This window comes from Loxodonta africana, chromosome 10 (genome assembly GCF_030014295.1).
Source record: "Loxodonta africana isolate mLoxAfr1 chromosome 10, mLoxAfr1.hap2, whole genome shotgun sequence".
Taxonomy (NCBI): Eukaryota; Metazoa; Chordata; class Mammalia; order Proboscidea; family Elephantidae; genus Loxodonta; species Loxodonta africana.
The window spans coordinates 13,216,731-13,243,726 of record NC_087351.1 but is presented as its reverse complement, the minus strand read 5'-3'; the positions used below and the strand labels follow the sequence as shown (position 1 = coordinate 13,243,726).

General features: G+C 42.7%; 1 protein-coding gene across 4 annotated transcripts in view; it reads left to right on the top strand.

Moving 5' to 3' along the window:
* The window catches only part of GANC (glucosidase alpha, neutral C), a 69,431-nt gene that overhangs the window by 32,104 nt on the left and 10,331 nt on the right, over positions 1–26,996 (top strand). The window contains exons 3-16 of one of the 4 annotated variants that reach the window (XM_023558712.2): positions 1,900–1,966; positions 2,523–2,625; positions 3,389–3,485; positions 4,510–4,690; positions 4,902–5,055; positions 7,182–7,417; positions 9,889–10,015; positions 10,963–11,042; positions 13,034–13,177; positions 14,458–14,554; positions 18,833–18,934; positions 20,538–20,781; positions 22,118–22,182; positions 23,965–24,041. In XM_023558712.2, the coding sequence (XP_023414480.2) occupies positions 1,900–1,966; positions 2,523–2,625; positions 3,389–3,485; positions 4,510–4,690; positions 4,902–5,055; positions 7,182–7,417; positions 9,889–10,015; positions 10,963–11,042; positions 13,034–13,177; positions 14,458–14,554; positions 18,833–18,934; positions 20,538–20,781; positions 22,118–22,182; positions 23,965–24,041 (1,774 nt within the window). Of the gene's footprint in view, positions 1–1,896; positions 1,967–2,522; positions 2,626–3,388; positions 3,486–4,509; positions 4,691–4,901; positions 5,056–7,181; positions 7,418–9,888; positions 10,016–10,962; positions 11,043–13,033; positions 13,178–14,457; positions 14,555–18,832; positions 18,935–20,537; positions 20,782–22,117; positions 22,183–23,964; positions 24,042–26,996 lie in introns of all 4 variants that reach the window. The other 3 variants (XM_023558711.2, XM_003418758.4, XM_010598369.3) reach the window with 3 other exon arrangements.

Here is a 26,996-nt window from a genome sequence, read left to right as displayed (position 1 = left end):
CATAGGGTTTCCAAGGAGCACCTGGTAGATTTGAACAGCCAACCTTTTGGTTAGCAGCCATAGCTCTTAACCACTACACCACCAGGGTTTCTTGAGGAGACATTCTTTTCTCAGCTTTTTGAGTAGCTAATGAGGACCGACGGCACTGGGTTATTTTTTTTGTAATGAGGACCCATTAAAACCAAAACCAAACCCAGTGCCACTATTCGATTCCGACTCATAGCGACCCTATTGGACAGAGTAGAAGTGCCCCATAGAGTTTCCAGGGAGTGCCTGGCAGATTTCGAACTGCCGACCCTTTGGTTAGCAGCTGTAACACTTAACCACTACACCACCAGGGTTCCCTGAGGACCCATTAGCTAGTCAAAAAGCTGGGAAAAGACTGTTCCAAGTAGAGGGAACTGCATTTCAAAGACCTTGAGATAGAAAGGAGCACACCTGAAGAAGTGAAAATATATATGTTTCTTTAAGCTGGAGAAAGGAAAGCAAAGGGAAGAGTGGTGTGTAACAAGGCTAGAGAGACAGGCAGGGGCAGTTCTCTGGAGGGTTCACGTTTTGTTTCTTGAGCACCTCATATACCAGGCACTGCTCGAGGAATGGAGCCCTGGTGGTGCAGTGGTTAAGAGCTTGGCTGCCAACCATAAAGGTCAGCAGTTTGAATCCATCAGCCGCTCCTTGGAAACCCTGTGGGGCAATTCTACTCTGTCCTATAGGGTCGCTACGAATCGGAATCGACTCGATGCCGGCAATGGTGTTTGTGTGTGTTTTTTTTTAATGGAGAATGAACACTCCAGAAGTCTTCTTCATGCAGAGCCACACAATCTTTAAAGGAGCCCTGATAGCAGCTGTAACCACCAGTTACGGTGAAAATATTTTCAGTGCAATAAGGACAAACGCGTCTTCCTCTTGGCGATTGACCCACTCTGATGAGCACGAGAGAGAATAATTTCTCCATTTCCTAATAGACCATATAAGGGCAACGAAGGCATAGCCTTACAGTTCTGTGACAATGTGTCAGATGAGCTTTTGGGAGATAGGTACTAAAAGCCCTCAGGTGTTGGTTTTGAGCCATAGATCCCTTTCCAAGAGTTCAGTGAAAGCTATGAACCATCTCTAGGGGGAAAAAAAGTCATACTATTTGAGGGAGATCAAAGACTTGAAAGCTCATCCCTTGGTCCCTGGTTAATACCCCTAAAGTAAGGATTCAGATGCAATTATAAATTTTTTTAAAAGAATTTTTTTTAAACATAGTCTCACTTTGTTTTAATTATAAAGAAACAACCTAGAAATGGGAAAAGAGCTCATTTTAAAGAAGCATTTCATATACATGCTTTTTTCTTTTTTTACCTTCTCGTTCTACTAGGGAAAAGGAGACGTTTGTAAAGCTAAGATAGTATAGAGCTCCAGATTAGAAGTTTATGGACATGAGCATTCATTACCCCAGTTGAATTCTCAAGCCAGCACAGAAATACAGCCAATAGTTTGGCTAACTGGAGGCAGGAAAAGAAATGTACGGAACAAATTTTTGCCTGGGGTCTCCCAAAACAGACCTAAGTTAGTTGATTCGAAATGTTTTGCCTCACGTTTATAAACAAACAAAAAAAGACAAGAAAGTAGTAAAAAATAATTTCCTACAAATATAAAGATTGAGTTTTTTAAACTGCTTTCATGTCATTTTGGTAAAGATACTTCTATCAGCTGTGGCTAATAAAAATCATTATTAAAATTTATATAGAACACAGATTTGATTTGTTAAGTGTACTGAAATCACGGACTGATCTTCTATAAGATGAACTAACTTTCCAGTCTAATTTTTTGAAAATCCAAATAAAACATGCTGTTGTGGTAACCACGTTTGTTGCAATTTATAAACTGAAGTTCCCTTTTTTATACCAGCAGGAAAATCAAGATGATATGGGCCTGTGGGAGGAGAAATTTGGAAACTTCATCGATATCAAAGCTAATGGTAAGTCGAAACTGGTATAGTATTAAATAGATCTTTCCAAAGTGGCTGATGTTTCTATCTAGAAGTCCTTTAGCTTTGGCACCTAAGCAAGTGACTTCTGTAAGGTGAACAGAAGTCTCAGGTTTGGGTCCTCTGTCCTTCACTAATGTATTGCAACAAAGACATGGTGCTTCTGTGTCTTCTATGGGAGACCTGAGAGGAGTGTAGTCCTCCTGGAGCACATGGCCTCAGGGAGAAAGGTAGGTCAGCACACTGGTCGCATTGTCCAGCAGGTCAGGCAGTTACAAATTCTACATTTCATTTTTGTGAGAGCCAAGCGACAAAAAAATCAAGTTTTAGAGCTCATCAGCTACAATATTCCAGACCAAGGCATCTCAGCCTTTTCCCAGCCTCCCCATCATTCCGTGCAGTGGCGATCCCCATCTGTGACGTTACTCACTAGTTTAGTGATAGGCGGGAGGAGAGGAGGAGTTTATCTCTGTAAGAGGCACCTTTCAGATTCTTGGGGCTTATATAGTTGGAAAAAATACTCACTTTCCTCCTTTCTCCTCTCTAGCCTGAAGAATACTACACTCTGTCTAGCTCCTTGAAAATCCCTTGTAGAGATCTTTGTCTCCAGCACAGTATAATGATCAGGGCTGACAACAGGCCCAAGATTTGTAAGTGGAAGGTCCTCGGGCTCCCCTTTCTGTAAGATAATCTTTTTTGCCTTCTTTGTAGCATCCCCTTTCCACAAACCCCTACAGCTAAGGATCATATAAGTTAAAATACTTTTACCTAAGAGTGAATTTGAGTCATTGTTATCTCTCAGTTATTGGCATTTCCCCATGTCTCTAGATAATTGTTAAATAAAAGTCTGTCTTTGATTAAAGAGTTTTATGTATCTATACTTGCATGGGAGGAAGTACTTTGAGGAGCCAGGGAAGGTCCTCCTGGTGCCCTTGAAATTACTGTCCCTGTAGGTCATCACCACCTCTGTGTCCAGAAAAAGCTGACAGGAGGAAGACGTGATCGGGCTGAAGACACCCAACCATGCATCTAGGAAAGATGAAAATTGCTCAGTACCCTTTGCTTTCTAAAGCAAACAAGTAATGCAATATATTTTGGGGAATTTTTGATGAGAAAAAAATTTGTAACCACATTTTACAGAGAGAAAGGATATGAATTATAAACGAGGACACAAAGATCTTCAGCTCACAGCTAAGGAAACATAACTAATAAGGGACAGAGCTTTGGCTGATGCGTTTTTGTATCCCCCACGACACCTTAAGTGTCAGTGCTCAACTTTCGGTGACTGATCAGGGCAAGCTCAGGTCTCAACCCCTAGTCTAGTCATCTTGCTACACTCACAGTTTGCAGAATCTCTTCTTAATTGATCGTCCCAACCAGAAGCAAAACTCAGTCAGGATGCTGTCTCTGCAGGTCCTGCCTCCATTGGTTTGGATTTCTCCTTGCACGGATTCGAGCATCTTTATGGGATTCCCCAACACGCAGAATCACACCAACTGAAGAATACTGGGTAAAGTGAAAACAAGAATTCTAACAGGCCGCTCGGGCTTCTAGATTGAAAACGTTTGGAAGAAACACGCGAGGTGTCTGAACCAGTGCTAACCTGTGCACAGCCTTTGCCTCCCGATGCTGCTGGTAGATCTTTAAGAACCTCCCCCTGAATGATCACTCAGCAGTAGTTTTCAATTTTTGCAAAAATTAGGCAATTAAAACTGTAATACTGAACCTAAAAATAACAGCGGAAGCAAAAATAAGGAGCTGCTCTGGTTAAAGTAGCGGTAGGACCTTCACCATCGCTCCCTCCCCACGTTTCACTTTCACTCTCAGAGGCCTTTCTGTGGAGCCCTGGGAGAATTCAGTATGAAAATCACTGACCTAGAACAGGCTTGTAGCAAAAGGGGTAACGAGTCAGAGAATAGGAAAGCGTGGCATCTCATATCACCATCGGGAGATCATTTCAGGCAAATTGTTGAAAGACAGACGCCAGAGGTATCAGAGACTCACAGGAAGGGAGCCTTGATCAGGAAACAGTAGAGCACTAGTCTGATTAAAGCTGCCGGGTTCAGGTGCTTGACAGGTAGGCATTGTGACGAGCGCATCAGAGGGTGGGGGGGAGACGTTGCCCCAAGCCATGCTGCTGTCACACCAGCCTGACCTTCGTGCCCTGTTCAGCAGTGTGCAAGCCCACTAGGACAGCGTCGTTCTGCGGGAGCTGCTGAGATGACCCATAAAGTTGGTCAGCAGATACTTACTGGGTGCTGGCTGTTGGGGAGTGGTCACAGGGATCAGTCCTCCCCTCATGAGAGATGTTTTAACAGACAAGTAAGATGTGTGATCGTGCATGTTAATTGTCACGCGAGTCAGGGGACAGTCACATTCACCATGGGTGGGTCAGGAACCTTCACGGAAGTGGTGAGAGTTGAGCCTTGCCGGATGCCTAGGACTAGGTGTTTACAGGGAGAGTAGAGCTGTTGCATTTATTAATCATACCTTGGCGATGGTAATTAATGATAATCCTTACTTGTGTGTTTCAGTGATGGCGATGCTTACCGTCTTTATAACCTGGATGTCTATGGATATAAGATACACGACAAAATGGGTATTTATGGCTCAGTGCCTTATCTCCTGGCCCACAAACTGGGCAGAACTGTAGGCATTTTCTGGCTGAATGCCTCAGAAACACTTGTGGAGGTCAATACAGAGCCTAGAGTAGAGGTGAGCTATGGATCAGGGCTGCAGGCCACATTTCCGCAGGACCAACCATGCAGTGTTGTCACGGCTCATGTCTCGTTGCCACCAAAGGCTTTGCGGTACAATCAGTGTGTGCCGATGGCATCTACTGAGGGAACAGACTGGGCCTCACGTGCGGGTGGGTGTTCTGAGTGAGAGGGGAGGTTTTCAGATTTTCATTCCATTCCTTTCCCAGTACACACTGACCCAGATGGGCTCAGTTGCAGCTAAACAAAAGGTCAGATCTCGAACTGATGTGCACTGGATGTCGGAGAGTGGAATCATTGATGTCTTTCTGTTGATGGGACCTACACCTTTTGACGTCTTCAAACAGTACTCACACCTTACAGGTACTTGCATGTATGGAAGTCCCAGTTTCTAGGTTCATCTGATTTCCTCTATCCTATGTATCGCCACTATATTTTCATGTTTGTTACATACCGTACAGAATGTACAAACAGCTTAGTTGAGCTTTTTAAGAAGCTAGCCTTCCTGCTGTCACCCCCTCCCATTCAGCTTCGTTAAACATGGCCCTGAGTCCAGAACTCTGATACTTAATACTTACCATTTGCCTTCCTTGGAGCTGCTAGATAGATAGATAACTACTGTCTAGTCAACTCCTACCCATGACAACCTCAAGTACAACAGAACGAGGTGCAGCCCAGTCCTGTGTCATCCTCGTGATTGCCAGCATGTTCCCGTCCATCACTGCAGCTATTGTGGGAGTCTGTCACACTGAGGCTCTCCCTTGCCCTTGCTGGCCCTCTGCTTCACCAAACATGGTGTCCTACCAGCAGTTAATCCCTCCTGATGATGTGTCCAAGTTGGACAATGTTACGCTGCGATCCATAGATTTTCGTTGGCTAATTTTCAGAGGTAAATTGCTGGGCCTCTCTTCCTAGTCTTTGTCTGGAAGCTCTGCTGAAACCTGCCTGCCATGGTGACCCTTGAAATATTGGTGGCATAGCTGCCAGCATTATAGTAACATGCCAACCACCACAGTACAATGTACTGACAAATGGGCGGTAGCCCCTGGATTTTCTCCACCTTTATCTCAGATAACCGGTATCTCAACCCAAACTTTTCAATATTCTCTTCATTTAAAATATACCACTGGTTTTAGCAATAAAGCATTTTCTCTCTAAACGATACGAAAGAAAAAAACACCAGTGAGTTCAGTGAATTCATTAGAGCAAGTTATTTTAAAATACAGTTTAATCATTAAAGTTCTCATATTCTCACATACCTCTTTGGAAGAAATAAAGCCTTATGTTGTTTATGTGATTCAGAAGGTGACCATAAAGACCATAAAAAGTATCTTTAATTCAAACTTAGTATCAGCGGCAGTGGGCGGGGGGAGGGCAGGGAGACGACCACACTACTCCTTACGCAGGGATCTCACAGAGTGGGAGTACGTACGAGTACGGATCACTTTTCTAATCTGGCCTCAGAAGTTGTGCACCATCGCTTCTGAGGCATTCTACACCATATTCAAAGGGAGAGGAATTAGATTCCATCTTTGGATGGGAGGAATACAAAGAATTTGTGGATGTGGGAAGACACTCATACAAGACTAGGTACTATCAAGGACAGTGCCAGGCACAGGCCCTTCCAGCATTGCTATTGAAGAGAATGAACCTGGTTTATGGGAAAGTGCTTCAAAAACACTAGAGCTGCCACCGTGTTCAGTGAAACCCGATGTATAAGTTTAGAGACTATTGGTTGACTCTCGATGAGGATTTAACTTGATCATATCCCCCCTCTCCTTTCTCCCACCATAGTTGTATCACAATTTTTGGTTGTCGGTATTCGTTGTTTACATTTTTCAAGTGCTCAAAGGCATCAGGTACTTAGTGCTTTCCTCTGTTCCTCCTGGAGACTTCCTTCCGGGTCCCTCTGTCCTCCTGCTCCCACTGGACTGTTGCTGCCTGGGCACCCTGCACAGCTGTCCTCCCAGATCTTCCCCTTGCTGTCTTCCAGTGTGGGATCTCGCCTTTCTTGGAACCTGTGGTTTTCTCTTTTGTGGTTTATTCTCTTGTTTATTTTTGTTTTAAAACATCTTCTGGTAGTTTCCTAAGAAAGCATACCTGGGAGGTACACTTTTTGAGTCCTGGCAGGGATGAAAACATCTCCTTTCTCCCTTCACTCTTGATTGACAGTTTGGCTGGCTAGAATGAAAATTATATCCCCTCAGAATTTGAAGGCATTTCTCTATTGTCTTTTGTCTTCTTTCTCCAAAAATCATTCTGTCTTCTTTTCCTTTGCGTATGACCTCTGTTTTATCTGTAAAAGCTTTTAATGCCTCACAATACCCAACTGTCATTTCTGAGGGCAAGGACTATTCCTTCTCCTCAGTATTCCGAGTACCAGGCTCAGTGCTTAGAGCGCCTACCTTGCTGGCATTCAGAAAATGTTTATTGAATGGGAAATGATCATTGTGCTGGCGGTTGGCTCAGTTGTCATCTTCTCCTGTTAGGCACACAAGCCATGCCCCCCCTCTTCTCCTTGGGGTACCATCAGTGCCGCTGGAACTACGAGGATGAGCAGGACGTAAAAGCAGTGGATGCAGGATTTGATGAACATGACATTCCTTATGACGTCATGTGGCTGGACATAGAGCACACTGACGGCAAGAGGTACTTCACCTGGGACAAGAAAAGATTCCCAAACCCCAAAAGGATGCAAGAGCTGCTCAGGAGCAAAAAACGCAAGGTAAAGTGAGCCAGCACGTCTGAACATGTAAATCACAAAGCTTTTTAATTTTTTAAACTTGCCTTGGCACATGAGTGGAGGAGAACCATTTATAAAAAATGGCCTTGAAGGCACTGCCTTCAAATGGAATTGTATTTATGATACCAGAGAAAAAAAGAATAGGGACCCTGCCTTAGTTGTCTGGGTCCCCATAAGGGTAAGGGCCCAGCATTTCCAGTCCCATTTGTTGAGGACACCCTGTAGTGATGCAATGGCCCTCCCACCCAAAATTTGGTTTGGATGTCGAAATGATGAACCGAGGGCATGAAAAGGTTTATTACTCAGTTAACGAGGCTTTCTGGGGAAAGGGCTTTTTAGGGGGTGGGCTAGGGCTTGCATAGTTTGAGCAAGGCTATGGAGAAGCAAGCTGCTCCAAAAACAGCTTGAGAGAGCTAGGAACGGAGACTGGCTGGGCTCTTATGGTGGTGAAAGAGTGGGCCAGGAGCCTTAGTGGTACAGTGGTGAAGCGCTTAACTGCTAACCAAAAGGTTGGTGGTATGAGCCCACCAGCCGCTATGTGGGAGAAAGATGTGGCAATCTGCTTCCATAAAAATTATAGCCTTGAAGACCCTGTGGGGCAATTCTGCTCTGTCCTATAGGGTCACTATGAGTTGAAGTCAACTTGACGGCAACGGGTTTTTTTAGGGGGGTGGGCCAGGGCTTGCATGGTTTGACCTTCCCGCTGACGCCAAAGGAGGGAACACCAGGGCTTTCTGGTCAGCTTGCCCAGATGAGGGCAGAGAGTGCAGGGGAGTGGTGGGGCTGAAAGCTCTCAGCACTCAGACATCAGAAAGGGAGTCCCATTCTCCATGACACCGTTTTTCCGTCACACTTCCCTAATGGACTCCGCCAGTCTATCTGGAAGGAAAAAAAAAAAAGGAAGTGAAATAGGAAACAGGGAAGGGGAAATAGAAAATGGAAAGTGTGTATACTGCTGTCCTGTTCTGGGGGTGGTAGTGCTAATAGCAGTGAGGAAAAGGGGGAGGGAGAGAGGGAAATGGAGAGAGGAGATGGGGGTCTCCATATGCACCATGTAAATCGACCCCCACAGTCCCTCTCCCTGAGATTAAAATTTTTTTTCAATCCATTACTTCAATCCCCAGGCTTTTCAAGGGTGAAATGCCAACGCTGTTAATCCCTAATTTCCCAGTTAAATAGCTACCACTTACCCAGTATTTTTATGGGCCAGACATTATGATAAAGCACATTATTCCATCTAACCATTATAAAACAGTGAGGTACAGGTCTTGTCATCGCCATTTTTCAGATGAAGAAGCTGAGGCTTAGAGTGATTTGATAATTTTCACAAAGACACACAGTGAGTAGGTGGCAGAGCCAGAATCTGAACCCTGGTCCGCCTGACTCCAGACTCTGTGTCCTTATGGGCAGTTATTTATTGAGGCATCATATGTTCAAGATGCTGTGGTGGTGTGGAAGGGAATGCAGAGATGAGCTCCTGGGGTCTTACAGTGAATGGGGGAGAGGCAAGCATACAACCATCACAATACAGGACAGTAAGACAAGGGCCAAAGAAAGGCCAGGGTGGGACGGCAGGACAAAAGAAAGAAGGCCGTATCCTGCTGGAGGCCCAAGCAGGGCTTTGTGCCAGGGGTGCATTTTAGAAAAGTCCTGGTGAGTCTCTGGCGGGTGGAGAGGCAGCAATGCACAGAGGCCAGAGCACCCGGGGCATTTGGAAAGCAGCCCATCGCCTGGCTCCAAGGGAGAATCAGCACGTGCAGTTGAGTAGTTGGAATCTGGCTGGGAAGGACAGGAGCTTATCATAGGCTGCTTTGACTGCAGTTGGAGACATTACACATTTTGTACAATGGACAGCTAAACTGTAGTATGTAGGATAGATTAGAATAGAGATGAAGAAGGTGATTAGAAGTCTGTTCTAGTCAAATGAAGTAGCACTGAGGCCCGGGTCTAAGTGGAAGCCATGGTATTAGAAGGGCCATGAAAGATGCTTGAGACACATGGCTGTGGATCTTAGCCTTCTCCAGACTCCTTCTCAAATATGCCTGTCCTCTTGGGGTTTTTTGTTGTTTTGTTTCACACATGTTGGTTCTTTAAACGTTTGCTTTTGTCGGTATTATTTTAGCCTCTAAGATCTAGAGGGCAGGGACCCTGACTACTTGGTCTTTTATGTATATCAGTGAGCACCACAGACAGGTAGAAGCTTAATAAATGCCATCTTAAGAACATGTGTTATCTTGGCAGCAATAATTATAAAAGAGCATTGGGCTAGTTTTAATATCAATTTAAATTTTCATTAGCATGTGGAAGTTCAAGGGGTTTTTTTTTTATCTGAAATATTTCGATACTAGTGATTTCTGAGTAAAATTTGAAGCCCGAAACTATCGTGAAAACATATAAACGAACATATGGTCCAGGAAAACTGAAAAGATATTCAAACCTTTATATCCTGACAGCTTGTGGTCATCAGTGACCCCCACATCAAGGTTGACCCTGACTACTCAGTGTACGCTAAGGCCAAAGAACAGGGCTTCTTTGTGAAGGATCATGAAGGCGGAGACTTTGAAGGGGTATGCTGGCCTGGTAAGATCTCACTTTGTACATTTATTGTTTGTGCTTGTTCAGTCCCAATTAACGAAGGCCACATGGCTATCATTCTCATTCCTTTAGGTGTCTCTTGTTCCTCTAGCTACATTGTAAGCTCTTCTAGCAGATGGTACTCGCTTCTCTTGTGCCTTTCGTAACACCTGGTACAGTATGCTTTGTATACATTTATCAATCAATGAACAAATGAATGGATGATAAACGAGGAAACCTTTGCGGCATGCTATTTCTCTAAGCAAATAGTATAAAAAAGCAGGGAATGGGAAAAGGGGAGGAGGAGAGGGGGAAAAAGTCTACAGGAGAAGTGTTCTGTAGTCTCTCTTCCTGTGATTTCTCTTTGCCCTCTTAGCCCATAGATTTGACTTCTAAGCTTTTCATGAGTAACCACAGCTGCCTCTGGCAACTTTGGATTCTTTGTTTCAAAAATTATTAGTTTAAAGCCTTAATAGGACCTCGCCAAGGACAAAAGGAAATAGTCATAAGACATTCTTTGATTTTAATGTCTAGGGAGGCACCCTATTATAAACCCAGGCACTGTAGAGAAACCCCATTCATCTGTTTTCCCATCACCACATCACTTATAAAACATGCCTCTGTTCTCCTGAAGAACGGAGGGGTCACTCCAGGATATTTGCTGACCATATTGGGATGTCTCAGCCCATTATTGAGGGGCGGGCTCCATCTTAAGGCTCATTCATTGACATTCCCCTGCGCCACTAGTGTTGAAAGGTCTAAAGATCGTCACTAGAGTTCACCACACATCCATTCGCTTCTCCCCAGACCATGCCTCTGTGTCAGCGACCGTTTATGTTTGATGATGTCAGGTGCCCAGTGATTACCTAGCTCTCACACCTGATGTTCCTTGTGACACACGTCCCATGAGGACCACTGTTCCTAACAGGCTGTCTACTGTTCTGCCTCCACAGGTCTCTCCTCTTACCTGGATTTCACCAATCCCAAAGTCAGAGAGTGGTACTCTGGTCTTTTTGCTTTCCCTGTTTACCAGGTTTGTTTTTATCCTTTGGCTCTTTCCTAGTCACTTGAAAGGATGAAAGGGGGGAAAGGGACTGAATGGAACTACTCTGATTCACCGAGTGCTCCTGATAAATAACACTTGTATGAAACGGCGAGGGTGGCATCCACATTACAGACTTTGGTGGTGCCAGGAGAGGTGCTGTATGCATTACCAAATGCATGAAAGCTCTGATTTGACCTCAATTATATGATATAGCAAAGTACTTTATAACAGATTTATTACCTTTTCAAATTACTATAAGCATTTTTATATAAAATAGTATTCTACAATTGTCATTTAAAGGTAACGAGATGGTATGTGAGAATATCTTACGAGGCAGTATAAAAACCCATTGCCATCAAGTGGATTCCAACTCCTAGCAAACCTATAGGACAGTATTGAACACCCCCATAGAGTTGCCAAGAAACAGCTGGTGGATTCAAACTGCCGACCTTTTAGTTAGCAGCTGAGCTCTTAACCACTGTGCCACCAGGGCTCCGCCAAGTAGTATAACATGTCATAAAAAGTAAGGTATAATAATAAGTCAATTCTTAAAATCTTGTAAGAATCACAGAGAAAGCTGGAGAAGCCACATCAGGAGAACTGTTTTCAACCATAAAATCATGATGATATTGCTGCTGCCGCTGCCTAATATTAACTGAGCACTTACTACGAGCCAAGCACTGTGCTAAATACCTTATATGCATTTATATACCATTTCATCTTCATAATAACCCTCTGAAGGTAGAACTATAATTAACTGTAATTCCACAGATGAGGAAATAGAAGCGTGGAGAAGTTTAAAAGCCTGCCAAGGTCATCCACCTATTAAGTGGTGGACCCGAGATTTGAATTCAGGTCTATTTGTCTCTCAAGAAGCTCAGCTCTTAAATACTGATGTTGAATCTCTGGTCATCATATATTAGGGCACCAATAAACAACTTAGAGCCAGGCTAGACAGCCCTCAGACCAAACCCAGCCATGCCCATTCACTTACCTATCGTTTATGGCTGCTTTCACACTACAATGGCAGAGTTGAGTAGTTGAAAAAGAGTCTATCTGGCCTGCAAATAGAAAATATTTACTATCTGGCCCCTTACAGAAAAAGTTTGCTGGCCCCTTCTTTAGAGGGCACTAGGAAAGGATGGTGAAGGTAGTTTAATATCTGGAAATCAATTAGCCATGTTCATAGAAGTACGCGTGCTAAGAAATAGTTCAAGGTAAAGAGTCAAAAGATATGTAAGCTACCTCTAGTCATGTGAAATACTGTCATATGGGTGGGGCAGCAGGTGTGTTCTGTGGGGTCCCAGAAGGAAAGCAAGGGTCTGCAAGGGGATATTACAAAGAGTAGAACTTTCAGAAAGTAATGGAATGTGCTGTCTGAAGGACTCCTTGTCGTTGTAGCTGTTGAGCCAAATGCAGAGAGACCAGGGATTCTATGAAAGGAATTGCTATGCCTTGTAAACCAGATGACTTGAGTGTCCCTTGCCCCTAAATCAAACAGTTCTGTATAGAACACAGACTATAGATGATGCTGGAAAACCAGTTATCTTAGCTGTCATGTCTTCCAGAGTGTTAGAGGGAAGGTACACTCCTGCCAGGTCCAGCTGTAACTGCTCTTAGTTAATTTAAGGGTTGTTTAGCAGACGGAGGGCGATGTGGAGCCTGTAAATGTTTGTAACCTTTCCTATGGGCTTGCTGGGCAATATATATTTTGCAGATAATACAGTTCATTATTTCTTTTATCAACAAATATATATTGAGAACTTTCTGGGGGCCAGGTACTATTGTAGGTGTTTGGAATTTATCAGTGAACAAAACAGACAAAATTCTCTGCTCTGTGGAACTTACATTCTAGCAGTGGAGCAGGACAGAGCCCAGATAATAATATAAGCAAATTGAGTAGGAAAGAGAAATGGAGAGGCTGTCATATTAACATTATCACTGTGAGAGTAATATCATGACCCAGGGTTACCTCCTAGGGGTCTACTGACATCCTCTTCATATGGAACGACATGAATGAGCCCTCTGTGTTCAGAGGGCCAGAGCTAACCATGCAGAAGAATGCCATCCATCATGGCAATTGGGAGCACAGAGAACTTCACAACATCTATGGTTTTTACCAGGTAAGACATTCAAGAAGAAGTCAGCAGGTCCCATGTGCCTTGCCTTTGGGGCTGAGTCATTTGCTTTGTGGTAGCCATAGTATACTGTTCTTTTCTCTTTGCATGTCTTTTCCGGTAACTGCATTGAGTCTCACCAACTGTGGCCAAGACAAGACTTATTATTTTTACCTTTGCTTCATTCCCTTCCATAATGAACTTTGTAAATTGACAAAGGCTGTGAGACTAATTACGACATAGAAACTTTAGTCTTGATAGGAGCCATTAGAAACATCACTGGATACTCTCTCAAACCTTTTATTGAAGAGAAAAAAAAAAAAAACCAAACCGGTTGCCATCAAATCACTTCCGACTGATAGTGACCCTATAAGACAGAGTAGAACTGCCCCATAGGGTTTCCAGGGAGCACCTGGTGGATTCAAACTGCAACCTTTTGCTTAGCAGCGGTAGCACTTAACCACTACACCACCAGGGTTTCCTTATTGAAGAAAGCAGTGTATAAATATGTAAACAAAGGAAATGAAAACAAATGTTTTACATTTCTCAAATATCTGAATACAGCAAGACCAGGGAAGCAGGATTTAGAACACAGATATGCAATTTCAATAAATATACTTTTTAAATGTAGGAAGCTTTTCTTGAGTACTTAGCCTTCTCAATAGAAAGTGGTAGAATTGCCTTCCATTTACCAATCGCATCCAGAAGACTTGCCAGTCACTGATCCTAACTTACGCCCATGGTTGTTATCACTGAACTGTGACTGTGTTCCCATGGCCCTCCCCACAGTTGGGGTTTTCTGGTGGGAGCTGCTGGCTGGATACAGGGCCGTTTTCAGACGGTGTATGTTTACTTCTCCAGTGGCCTACTGCCATAGCTGCAGATTGCTTTAGCTAGGGAGTGTTCCTGTGTAGTCCAGGGCCACTTAATTGCTCTGAATCCCAGGGTTTTCATCTGTGAACATCATCTATACAGAGGTTGCCATATGGATTATATGAGGAAATCTTGTAAAATGCCTAGTAATAGTAAGCACTGAAGAATGCTAGCTTATTCTTTACTATTATTTTCATTCTACTCTTAATAAAAGACATTCTTCTGTTTTTTCAATAGCGATACCTGAGTTGTTTCATTACCTCATGAAAATTATTGGATGGATTGTTTTCAGATTTCCCTTTCACATTCCTGCCTGCCGTTGACCCTCTGCATGTGAAGTAGCTTATTCAGGGTGCCTGCACAGCGCCACAATCCGGCCATCTCTTTGAAATGCTTCTTCTTTGACTTTACAGCAAATGGCTACTGCAGAGGGACTGATACAGCGGTCAAAAGGGAAGGAGAGACCCTTTGTTCTTACACGTTCTTTCTTCGCTGGGTCACAAAAGTATGGTAAGGAATGGCTTGTATTATCAGGCTTAAAACACAAGTCAGCAACCTGTCTTCTAGGACCAGCTACAGTACATGCTGCTACTGTATAGCTGCCTCCCCTTCCGGTGGCCAGCGGGCGGGCTTTAGATTTAGAGAATGCTGTGCTCTCAAGTATGCATTTTGTCCTATGAGAGATGAAACCAACTGTACTAATGTTTGGTTACTTGTTTACCATTGAAGAACTGGCTGCTTAGCTGCTGGGAAAGTGAATTTAAGGTATCTCTGTTTGCTTCGATATCCCAGGATCAGCCATCTCTGATCTCATCCCTTTGGTTTATCAGAACCAGAGAAAATAGACTAAAGTTCCTTCACCCATCTGTTCCATTTAGCAATATGGCTTAAAATAGACCTGACTGGTGGTCAGGTTCATCTATAACTGGATCCAGGGTACTAGCTAATGCAGATCAAGTTCACTTAACCACCCTGTGGCAGGAAGGCTATTTTAAGTCTGCTGATCTTGCACAAATAGCTGGGAGCTTAGTCCTGGAGAATGTGGCCTTTACCATACCAGAGATGTTACTAGGCCTCCTACTCCACCCCTGAAAACCAGCTCTGCAGTCCTCTGCAGAAGGCCCAGATGTTGTCATCTCAAAGCAAAGATTCATGTACAGAGACGCTCACCGCAACATTAGTCCTTGAAACAAACAAAAAAAAAAAAAACAAAAGAAGGTCTAAATATCCAACAACAATGGAATATAGTTATAAAAGTATGAGGCACCCTTAGGATAGACTGCCATGAAGCTGTTCAAAATGGTAGCTTTAATTGCGTGAGAAAATGTGACATCATGATAAATTTTTTTGGATTCCTAAGTGTCTATGTACTATTCAGATTTTGTAAAAAAATTTATGTAGGTAGTAATCTAAATCAATAACTAGATAGACAAATAAAATACAAGAAGATACAGTACCTTGGGGATTATGAATGATTTTCATTTTCTTCTTTTTACCCATCTCAGTTTTTCAGATTCTCTACAAATATCATTTTTAATCATTAAAAAGTGTAATGGGTTTTTAATTAAAATACTTATAAGCAGCAATTAAGAAAAGATCACAGAAGATACGAATACTAAGTAAATCTTGACCTCTTAAATATTAGACCGCCGCCTAGTCTTTAGTATTCTATGTGAAGCTATCACTTTGCCCCATTACATAGCAAGGCATTACAGAGAACTCTGTTTTGTTAAATCATGCACTGTGGACTGCCAAAAGAGTGAACAAATCTGTCTTAGAAGAAGTACAGCCAGAATGCTCCTTAGAAGTGAGGATGGCGAGACTCCATCTCACATACTTTGGACATGTTATCAGAAGGGACCAGTCCCTGGAGAAGGACATCATGCTTGGCAGACTACAGGGTCAGCAGAAAAGAGGAAGACCCTTGACGAGGTGGATTGACACAGTAGCTGCAACAATGGGCTCAAGCATAACAACAATTGTGAGGATGGCGCAGGATCTGGCAGTGTTTTGTTCTGTTGTATGTAGGGTCGCTATGAGTCGGGACCAACCAGACAGCATCTAACAACAACAACAACACTGAGGTCAATAGTCAGAGAGAGCTTCTGACTAAACAACCATGTGAGACATGAAAACCGTTGCATATTTACATGAGCATTATTTCTTGATATGAATGTTGCTATGTGGATTTCAAAATCATTATGTAGATAAATCCATACCTCACTAGAAGTAGAGGAGAAATTATTGGAGTACTGTTTTAAAAGAACAGCCCCTTGAAAATGTCTCCTTTGCTGGCCATAGGCCAGCCTGAAGATTAAAACAAAAGCAGCTACCAAAACTATTTTGGTAGAAGATAGACAGAAATGCTGCAGGAGTAATCCAGGTCTACTAAAATTAAAAAATTTCCTTTTATGGATGTCTTTAATGGTACATAATCTATCTTCCCAAATTCCTATCAACTATCCAGTGAACAAGAACACTAGCTTTGGAGTCATATTGCCTGCGTTCAGATCCTGGCTCTATCGTTCAATAACTGTGTGACTCTGGGTGGGTTATATATCCACTGTTTGCTACTTCTCCCGCATCTGTAGAATGGAGTCAATAATAGTATTTACCTGATAGGGTCATTGTGATGGTTAAGTGGGATAACCCAAGAAAAGTATTTCGCATAACACCTGGCTCAGTAAAGCCTCAGTAAATATTAGCTTTTGTTATTGCTGCTGTTATTATGTCTCTACCATATGGACTGTACCACTCCTCTCAAATAAGAGAGGGTTTTTTGGGGGGGAGCAGGGAGGAAGGAGTAGATGGACATAGAGATCAATGGGACAGAACAGAGAATGCAGAGATAGTCCCAACATGAATGTCAGGGCAATGCAATGAAGAAAGGAATGTGTTTTCAGTATATGGTGCTGGAACAACTGGATACCCACGTGGAAAAAGAATCAGCCTCCACCCTTCACACTGTGCCCAAAAATTAACTCAAAATGGAGCACAGACCTAGAGTTTCAGAGCTAAAATTAGAAAAAATAGGAGATCTTTGTGACTTTGAGATAGGCAAAGATCTCTTGGATAAGACACAAAAAGCATGAACTATAAAATCAAAACATGATAAATTGGACTTGACCAAAATTAAGAACTTTTACTCTTTTGAAGACATTGCTAAGAAAATGAAAAGGCAAGCCACGAACAGAGAAAATATTTGCAATAAACATATATATCTGGACTTGTATCCAGAATATATAAAGAAATTTTACAACTCGAGAAGACAAACCACCTAATTAAAAATGAGCAATAGATTTGAATAGACACTGTAGAAAGATTTTCAATAAACTCATGAAAAGATCCTCACCATCATTAGACACTAAACAACCAAAAACCAAACCCATTGCCATCGAGTCGATTCTGACTCATAGTGACCTTGAGGACACAGTAAAACTGCCCTGTAGGGTTTCCAAGGCTGTAATCTTCATGGAAGCAGACTTCCACATCTTTCTGCCTCGGAGCTACTCTGGTGGATTCGAACCACCAACCTTTCAGTTAGCAGCCGAGCTCTTAACCCCTGCGCCACCAGGGCTCCTTTCATTAGTCATTAGGGAAATGCAAATTAAAACCACAGAGAGCTACCACCGCACACCCAATAGACTGGCCAGAATTAAAAAGACTGACACTACCAAGCATTGGCAAGGATGTAGGACAACTGGAACTCTCAAACAGTGCTGTTAGGAATGTAAAACAGTACACCCACTTGGCTAAACAATTTGGAACTTTCTTGAAATGTTCAACATACTCTTAGCGTACAGCCCAGAAATGTCACTCTTGGATATTTACCTAAGAGAAATGAAAACATATGTCACACAAAGATGTGTACACAAATGTTCCTAGAAGTTGTATTTATAACAGCCAAAACCTGTAAATCCAAATGTCTGTCAGTAGGTAAATGGATAAAAATTTGTGAAAAATCCATTTGAATACTACTAAGCAAATAAAAAAAAAAAATTTTTTTTTTTTTTGATTTGCTTAGTCGACTCGATGGCACTGGGTTTTTAAGCAAATCAAAACGATGAACTACAACATGAGTGAATCTCAAAACCATTATGCTGAGTGATAAAAGTCTGAACATTGTAAGTTTCCATTTATACGAAATTTTAGAAAAGACTAACCTTTAGAGATAAAAGTCAAATCACTGGTTGGCGAAAATGGGGATTATCGATGGTGAAGAAGTACAAGGAACTCTTGCAGTTAGGGAAATGAAATGTGCCCTGGTTGTGGTGCTTATATGGGTGTATACATTTTTCCAAAATCAAACTCTTCACGTAATATACATTTTGTTGCATATAAATTATGCCTCAATCAAGTTGATTTTAAAAATCATATTTGATTTATACTTCAAAAAATAATTGCAGATATTGACATGTCAAGGGATTGTTAACCAGTGTCATAAAACAATATGTGTACTGTTTGATGAGAAACTAGTTTGTTCTGTAAACCTTCATCTAAGGTACAATCAAAAAAAAGAAAATAATAAAAAAACATGCAGTCCCTGAGTTTTAAAAAAAAGTAAGTGCAATTTCAGGATATTTCCATAAAATTTTTTTTGTGGATTTTAATAGCTCTTTCACAATAGCAAATGAATAAATTTTTATTGTAGAAAGTTAGCATTTGTATATTTTAAGGTAAGAAATAAATGTTTTCCCTTATATTAACTTGTCTATTAAAAATAATCAAAATATGAAATTGAGTGCATGGGCTGATATGTGATTTATTTTAAATACCTTGGTGACAAAGGTGCTGTGTGGACAGGGGACAACAAGTCAGACTGGAGTTACCTGAAAATTTCCATCCCCATGTTACTCACTCTCAGCGTTACTGGGATATCTTTCTGTGGAGGTAAGATGAGTTCTCTCCTGAGAAAATAAAAAACTAGAGTGCTGTCATCAAAGCTGATCGCAATTCCCTTTTCATTAGCAGGTTTAAAAACCCAAACCAAATCCGTTGCTGTCGAGTCGATTCTGACCCATAGCAACTCTAAAGGACAAAGTAGAACTGCCGCATAGGGTTTCCAAGAAGCACCTGGTAGATTCGAACTGCCAACCTTTTGGTTTGCAGCTGTAGCTCTCAACCACTGTGCCACCAGGTTTAGCAGGTTTGGGTGGGATAAATGAGGGAAAATGAAGCGGAGCGGGTTAGAGGGAGGACAGTGAAAGCAGGGAAGCGTCAGAGCTGTTCGTGTCTTGACTGAACTGAGGATGTGAAATAAAGTTGTCAGAGAGGGAGCCAGAGTGCTTCTTTGCTTCGTCTCACGGTTTCCTCCTTAGGCGCTCTTGATAACTGAGTTTCTCTTCCTGAAATATGCTTTCTTGGAAGTGAGAAAATACAGACAATTGCAAATACATTAGCAAATCAGAAGTCAGCCTTACAGAAATCACTTCTTATGGGCAGGTTTAAAATTCTGTGACAAGTTTAACTGTATAAAAAAAACCAAAATTATCTTTCATGGGCAAGGTAAATTTTGTTGAAATAACATTCTTTGATGGGCTGTCTTCCCTGCACGCCAGTGATTCTCTGCAGATAAAAACCAAACCCACTGCCGCTGAGTTGATTCTGACTCATAGCGACCCTACAGGACAGAGTAGAACTGCCCCATACAGTTTCCAAGGAGCACCTGGCGGATTTGAACTGCCAACCTCTATGGTTAGCAGCTATAGCTCTTAACCACTGCACCACCAGAGTTTCCCCTAGGAGCCCTTAATATGGAAGGCACTTAAGGTGGCTGCAGGTCCAGCTGCTCATGGTTTTCTGTAGGAACAGAAGCAATTTAATACTGCTTTTGGTACATGTGTTTTATGGCCTCAGTCTATATACAATATAAGGAATGTATGCTTGGCCAAGGGTCAGCATGAAATTCTACCTAAACCTGCAATTCTGATGATCTGTTTCTCTTTAGTTCTTTCTGTAATTTTTATCTTGATTCTGCTGTTGCTTTAAAAAAAAATCAAAATCCCCACCCAACCCCATCGAGTCAATTCCGACTCATAGCGACCCTACGGGACAGAGTAGAACGGCTCCATAGAGTTTCCAAGGAGTGCCTGGCAGATTTGAACTGCTGACTTCTTGGTTAACAGCTGTAGCACTTAACCACTATGCTACCAGTGTTTCCACCACCACACACACACACACACACAATTTAACCTGACGGACAGATTGCAGTTTCTCTTATTGGTTCAGGAACATACAAGAATGTTGATCTTGCAGTAGCACCTCTGACCTTTTGACAAGAAAAGGATACTATATCCAAAAAACATGTTGCCAGAGTCCTAAACATGCTGAGTTTATTAGCATGTTCTCCCCTCTTTGAGGCCACAGTTCTATCAAATCGTTCTGAGGGCGCATACGGTGCGGTTCTTCTGTCAGCCTTCAAAGGCTGTGTCTTACCTGTGCGCACCTTTAGAAGCCTGGTAGCCCCACCTGGCCTTTTTCTTTGACTAACTAGCTGATGTAGGCGGGTTCGTCGGGAATCCAGAGGCAGAGCTGCTGGTTCGTTGGTACCAGGCCGGAGCCTACCAGCCCTTCTTCCGTGGCCACGCCACCATGAGTACCAAGCGGCGGGAACCCTGGCTCTTCGGGGAGGAACACACCCGGCTGATCCGAGAAGCCATCAGAGAGCGCTACGCCCTCCTGCCCTATTGGTATTCTCTGGTCTACCGTGCACACACGACTGCCGAGCCCATCATGAGGTAAAATAGCTTCATCCAACCAGGGGCCCAGCGACCAACCTACAAGGGAAGGTCACCTCAGCTGCTGGAGAGCAGAGAGATCACACGGTGTTTTCAAGAGAGAAGGCTGGTTTAGTCAAGTTTCTGTCAGTTCACTGAGCACCAATTATGTGCTAGCTGTGGAGGACACGAGATAAGAACTAGATCCCTGCTGCTTTGTGTTTAAAGTGTTAATATTTGATAGCAAACAGAAATAGAGGTATTTCAAAGAAAAGGAAGTGATTCTAACGGAATTCATTCAGAATTGAGTGCTCAGTTACTTATTATGCCGTTCTTAGGCTTTATCTTACCCTTCCAGCTAAACTGCTCCAAGTTTCAGGTGAATATTTTTCCTGGTGTGTAAATTACGTTCTGATTCTGTTTTGAAAGCAGGATACGAAAAACCAACTTTAGAGAACAACATACACAGATACACGTGATACACCGAGGCTTCTGGGTCAGTGCTCCTAAACCGCTCAGATCAGAATCACCTGGGGAGCTTTTAAAAATACAGATTCCAAAGCCAAGCCTCCAAATCTACTAAGACTCTCTTTAGGGGGGCCCCAGGAATCTGTATTTGTTAGACGTTTCCATGGTGATTCTAGACATTGGCCACATTTAGAGATACCACTGCTTTGTGACACTCGCTAGGAAAGGAATATATCGCTGCGAGACTAGTGAATAAACAGCATAAGTTTCCCTTATTGAAAAACATAGTTGAAAAAAATTATTAGAACCATTAACTTGATATCCAGATACATTGATAGCGAACATTTTGTTAGGTTTATAAGCCCGAATCCCTCCTAGATAGCTGTATACAATAGCAGCAATCGCAAAAAAGAACACACAGGAGTTTTCTCAGCCCTCCAAAATGTTGCCAACTGGAAAAAGCTAGTTCTTTTCCTTTAAATAAGTAATGTCTCAAAGGCCAGGAGAGCGTGAAAAAATGACAGAGAATTACCATCATTGTACGATACAGTTTTATAGACGTTTGTTTTACACGAAGGGGTTAGCCTTGGACTTGTACAAAGCTCTGATTCTGCCTGTCACGGTAGTAGTTAGCGCTCCACAATCAGAAGAGAAAATTGCAGAGGCAAGAATTCTTAATCCTTCACTGGGGCACTTGCACTAATAGCTCTTTCACCAAAGAATAATATATACCAATCATAGCAACTGCTCATGAAATCTTCACTCACATAAAAAAGTCTTAGCTCTTTCCGATTTTCTTTAAAGACTTATAAAACTAAAAATAGAAGTGATTGAGTTGTAATAAAACATCTAATGATCCTAAGCAAGAATTTTTTTTTCTTTCCCCCAGGCCTCTGTGGGTAGAATTCCCTAATGAATTAGAGACTTTTGGTACAGAAGATGAATACATGCTGGGTGAGCATTTCTTGGTTAATTATAGTGATGATAAGTATTGCAGCTGTGTTTTTGTCATTATTTTCTGGTGTAAAAGCACTAAAAAAAATTTCAAATCCCAGGAAAGCCAAAAAATAAATTTCTTCTCCAGGATTTTTAGTACCTGTATGCATCAAAGGGATCGTAGCACTGTTCTGCTATCCTGTGGCTTCTCATAATATCCTTTTTGTTAACTTCAAATAAATCTATTCTCTTTGTGGATACAATTTGGGGTTCTTGTTCTGAGTCTGCTCCTGAGCTCTGTGAGAGGGACCCCTACAGGGAAGGGGAGCAGAAAATAAGTGAATCCAGTGGATATAGTAAAGACCCAGAAGAGCTCATTTCTTGTGCAGTGATAGGACTTTTCTTTGGTTGACCTCTTCCTTAACAAGGGTGTCTTAGTCATCTAGTGCTGCTATAATGAAATACCACAAGGGGGTGGCTTTAACAAACAGAAATTTATTTTCTCACAGGTGGCTGGAAGTCAAAATTCAGGGTGCCAGCTGTAGGAAAAGGCTTTCTCTCTGTCAGCTCTGGGGGAAGGTCCCTGTCTATGTTCAGCTCCCATTCCTCAGCGATCTTCGTGTGGCTTGGCATCTCTCTTCTCCCAAGTTTGCTTTTAGCTGCTTGCTTTATCTCTCTTTAATATCTCAAAAGAGATTGATTTAAGATACACCCTATACTAATACTGTCTCATTGACATAACAAAGAAGACCCATTCTCAAATGGGTTATAACCACAGGTATAGGGGGTAGGATTTACAACACATATTTTGGGGAGACACAATTCAGGCCACCTTGGGAACAGGGCTCAAGCAACCAGGCTCAATAGAGAGTTGCCCAGAAGATAAATCCCATTTCTAAACAGTGGAAACCCCAAAATGTAAAAAAAAAAAAAAAAACTGACTTTTTAAATCTCTACCCATCCTTTTGATCTTTTGGTCTCAGTTTAATAGACACTTCCTTGGAGAAACCTCCTCTGGCCACTCCTTGCTTCCCTATCCTAATTCCACTCACTCTAGTTCAAGTCAGTTCCTCTTACTACTGACCCTCATTCCATCTTGTACTTTTGCCTTCTTGGTATTTGTCACAATTAATTCATTATTACTTGTTCAGTATCTGTCTTCACTGACTGTAAACTCCAAGAGGGCAGGGACCATGTCTGTGTAATTTGCCAGTCTATCTCCAGAGCCTAGCCCAGTTTCCGACACTCAGTAGGCACTGAATAAATATTTATTGAATAAAAGAATGAATTCATAAGTAGGTGAATTTTGCATCCATGTGGTGCCAAGGTCAAAACAAAATTAATAATCCAGATTGCCTTTGAGACCTGCAGCCTTCCCGATAACAGCCAAGCGAGAGGATCTGAGCATCCACACTGGCCCACTTCTGGATAACAGCTCTGGGCTCACCATCATCATATCAAGTCACTCGCAGCAAACAGTGAAGCACTTGGAAAGGTGCAATAGCACACACATACTAGCAGTTATCACAAAATGGGAGTGTGGTAGACAGTGTCAGGATCCCTCTTACAATCCTACCATACCTAAGTGGATTAGTGCTAGGTGATAGTGATATACCTCTTCTCTTTCTAACAGTGCCTCTTTCTAATGAGTCGTTGGCTTAACTAGCCACAGTCTCAACCTTCAAGAAGTTCACGACTGAGCAGTCTTTAGACCACAAGAGCTCTCAATTAAAGGGAAGTGGTGTCTTCAGGCCTCTTATTGTGATACTCAACCCTACTTCTCTTTCCTCCATTTTTTAGGAAGTGCTTTATTGGTTCATCCGGTCACAGAACCAAAAGTCACTGTGGTTGATGTGTTTCTGCCGGGATCAGATGAGGTAAGAGCAAGTGACAGCCACATACCTTATGTCTGTCTTTTATCCCTTCATTCTAGTCCCTTTTAGGAAAAACATTTCTTCATCATGCAGTTGTGAACCCAGCCCAAATGACTGTAACAACTGAAGATTTCTTGAAGGTCATGATCACCGTCCTCAGAGGTCAAGAAACCAAATGGGCAGAGAAGGGTGAAGAGATAGATGAATAGATGATGAATTCCAGGAGGATCAGGGTGGTTATCTTCAAACTTTTACTCGTACAAGTGACTCCTTGTAAACATATTGAGGCTTTGAGTAGGAAGAAATTTTCAATCTACCATGAGGTATGGAATTCTGGGAGGAGGTGAAAGCATGAAGAGACTTTGCTCTTTTGTTCTGGCTGTGTCTGAGTCCGGAGTGTTGTTGGTGCCAAAAGGTGGTCTCTAGATACTCATCCAAGTAGACAAAAAATTACAACAGTGACTTCCCTCTGTCCCCCTCTAACCAGCCTCTGCTCTTTTATTAGTTATTGTCATTGATCATTGTCACCACATAAAATATCCTGGACCTGCCAGTGCCAGGGCACTGAACCCAGGCAGGTCACAGAGGAGAGTGGGTACTCCCCCATGGGCTGCAGGGGAAAGAGCCATGGGTAATAAGAGCAACAGCCTTCAGAGACAGAACCGTGTATCCAAAGAGGTCAGGAGAAGAGACAGGGCAGAAACTTGGGGCACCAGCCCAGGGCGGGGATGGAACGGAGGGCAGGAAGGAGAGAGTCCCTGAGTACTGGAGCTTCGCCACAGGCTTCACAGGAAGAGAAGGAGCCATGAAAGATACTGAGCTGATGTGGGACCGCCATGTCCAGATCTCCTGGACTGTCACGGAAGCGGTGAGGTAGCTGCGCCAGGCCGCACTCACTGCTCAGAAACCGCGTACGCTGAGTGGCAGCACCCTGGAACTGCATCCAGTCCTCCCGCGACTCGGCTTCATGTGTTTGGGGTTGAACCCGGAAGCTTTAAACAACAAAAATGTCTTCCTTCACAGTTCTGGAGCTCCAAGTCTGTAACCAAGGTGTTAGCAGGGTTGGTGCCTTCTGGAGGCCCTGAGGGAGAATCTGTTCCAGGCCTCTCTTCTAACTTCCGGTGGTTGCTGGCAATCCTTGACGTTCCTTGGCTGGTTGCTATGTCACCCCAGCCTCTGCCTCCATCTTCACGTCGCCTTCTTCCCTGTGTGTGTCTCTCTGTCTCATAAGGACACCTGTCATGGCATTTAGGGCCCAACCAGATAATCCTGGATAATCTGTTTATCTCAGAAACTTTGATTTATTCAAATCTGTTACCATGTAAGGTAATACTCGTTTATTCAAGGGGATTAGGAAGTAAATCTTTCTTTTTCAGGGACCACCATATTGATATGACAATAACCAGGCTTTTCTCCAGACTTACTAAATTTTGTTCTTTCTTCTTGGCTTCTCTAGTAATTTGTAGTTCTGAAGTGGAAGGCTCTTTATAAAGGTTTCCCTCCCTAGTAGAAATGTGAGAAAAATGTTAAATACAGTAGCAGCTAATTGTTCTGCTTAGCATTTGTGCTGACACGTTTCTCACATTGATTCCAACACAGGTTGTGTCAAAACAGCAGACTCCCATTAAGAGCTAAGCAGGCTCCTTTCCTACTTAACCACTAATTTTCACTAACAATGACCTGTCATCGTTGCAAATGCATTGTTGTGACTGTGTACTATAGTCCTTCAATGCTGTTTCCAGAGTGCTCTGTGAAGGTTTCTCTTGCTACAACTTCACAACCCTGGTTGAAGGAGCCAAGCTATTGCTTACCAGGCCGCTCTTTATCTCGGTTGGCTATGTGGTTCCATGTCAGAAGTGGCTAATTCAGTCCCCTACCATCACTCACTCTTGTATTCCTGTATGGCCCATTGCCATACAGTCTTTGTTTGACTCTCTCCTTAGTGAAGCCTTCTCTGACCACCTATTTAAAATTACAAATGACTCCTACTGTCCCCTAGCGCTATCTAGCCCTCATGCAGCCTGTTTTTCTCCTCAAGACTTGCCACTTTGTAGCATTCTATGTATTGTTTTGTGGATTATCTGTCTTTCCTGGTAGAATGTGAGCTCCTTGAGGGCAGTGATTTTTATCTGCTGTATTCCCTCTGTATGCTCAGTACCTGGATGGGTACCTGGCACTCTGTAAGTACTTGTTGCTAAGGAGCTTGGTGGTCATCTCTAAGCCTGACCTCTGTGGTATTTTGCACCAGTTATACCCTTCCTGGGCTGGAGATCTTTGGGTCTGGCACCAGAGCAATAGACTACACCTCTTGTTTAATTAGTTCCGGAAATGGTGGACAAGTAATCTCCAACCTTATTTGAACCAATTTTTTACCTTTCACTCCTACCAGCTCTCTAACTAAAACTACTAGAATTGGCTGGGTTGGTGGTGGGTGGGGGGCGGGAAGGACAAGAAAGAGACAGAAAGACACCAGAGAAAGACTTTAGGGAGGGGGGGCAACCTAAGACAATATCCTTCATAAGCATAGACACATAAATCCTTGACAAAATACAAAATATTAGCAAATTGAATCCAGCCAAAGATAATACATCATGACCAAGGCAGAGTTGACCTCGTTAAGAGTTTGCTGAGCTAGTGACAGTCAAGTCACAACCTTATCACATTCACAGCAGGACAGTGTGACAGACCCACCAGCCCTGCTCAACAAAGGATGTGGGAATCCCAGGAGCTGAATTTTCTAAACAGGAACTGTGGTTGCCAGAAATTACACTGGACTAGAAGAGAGAGAAAGAGGTTTTGTTTTCGTGCTGCTTCCTGCTGGATCTTAAGGATTTATCCATCAGATTACTTGGTGGGATGTTTTTGGTACTTCAGCAACTAAATCTTCCTGACAGGGATCCCAGACAAGACTTTGAGCCTTATTCCTGAGTTGTACTCTGAAACAAAATTGGTGCTGTG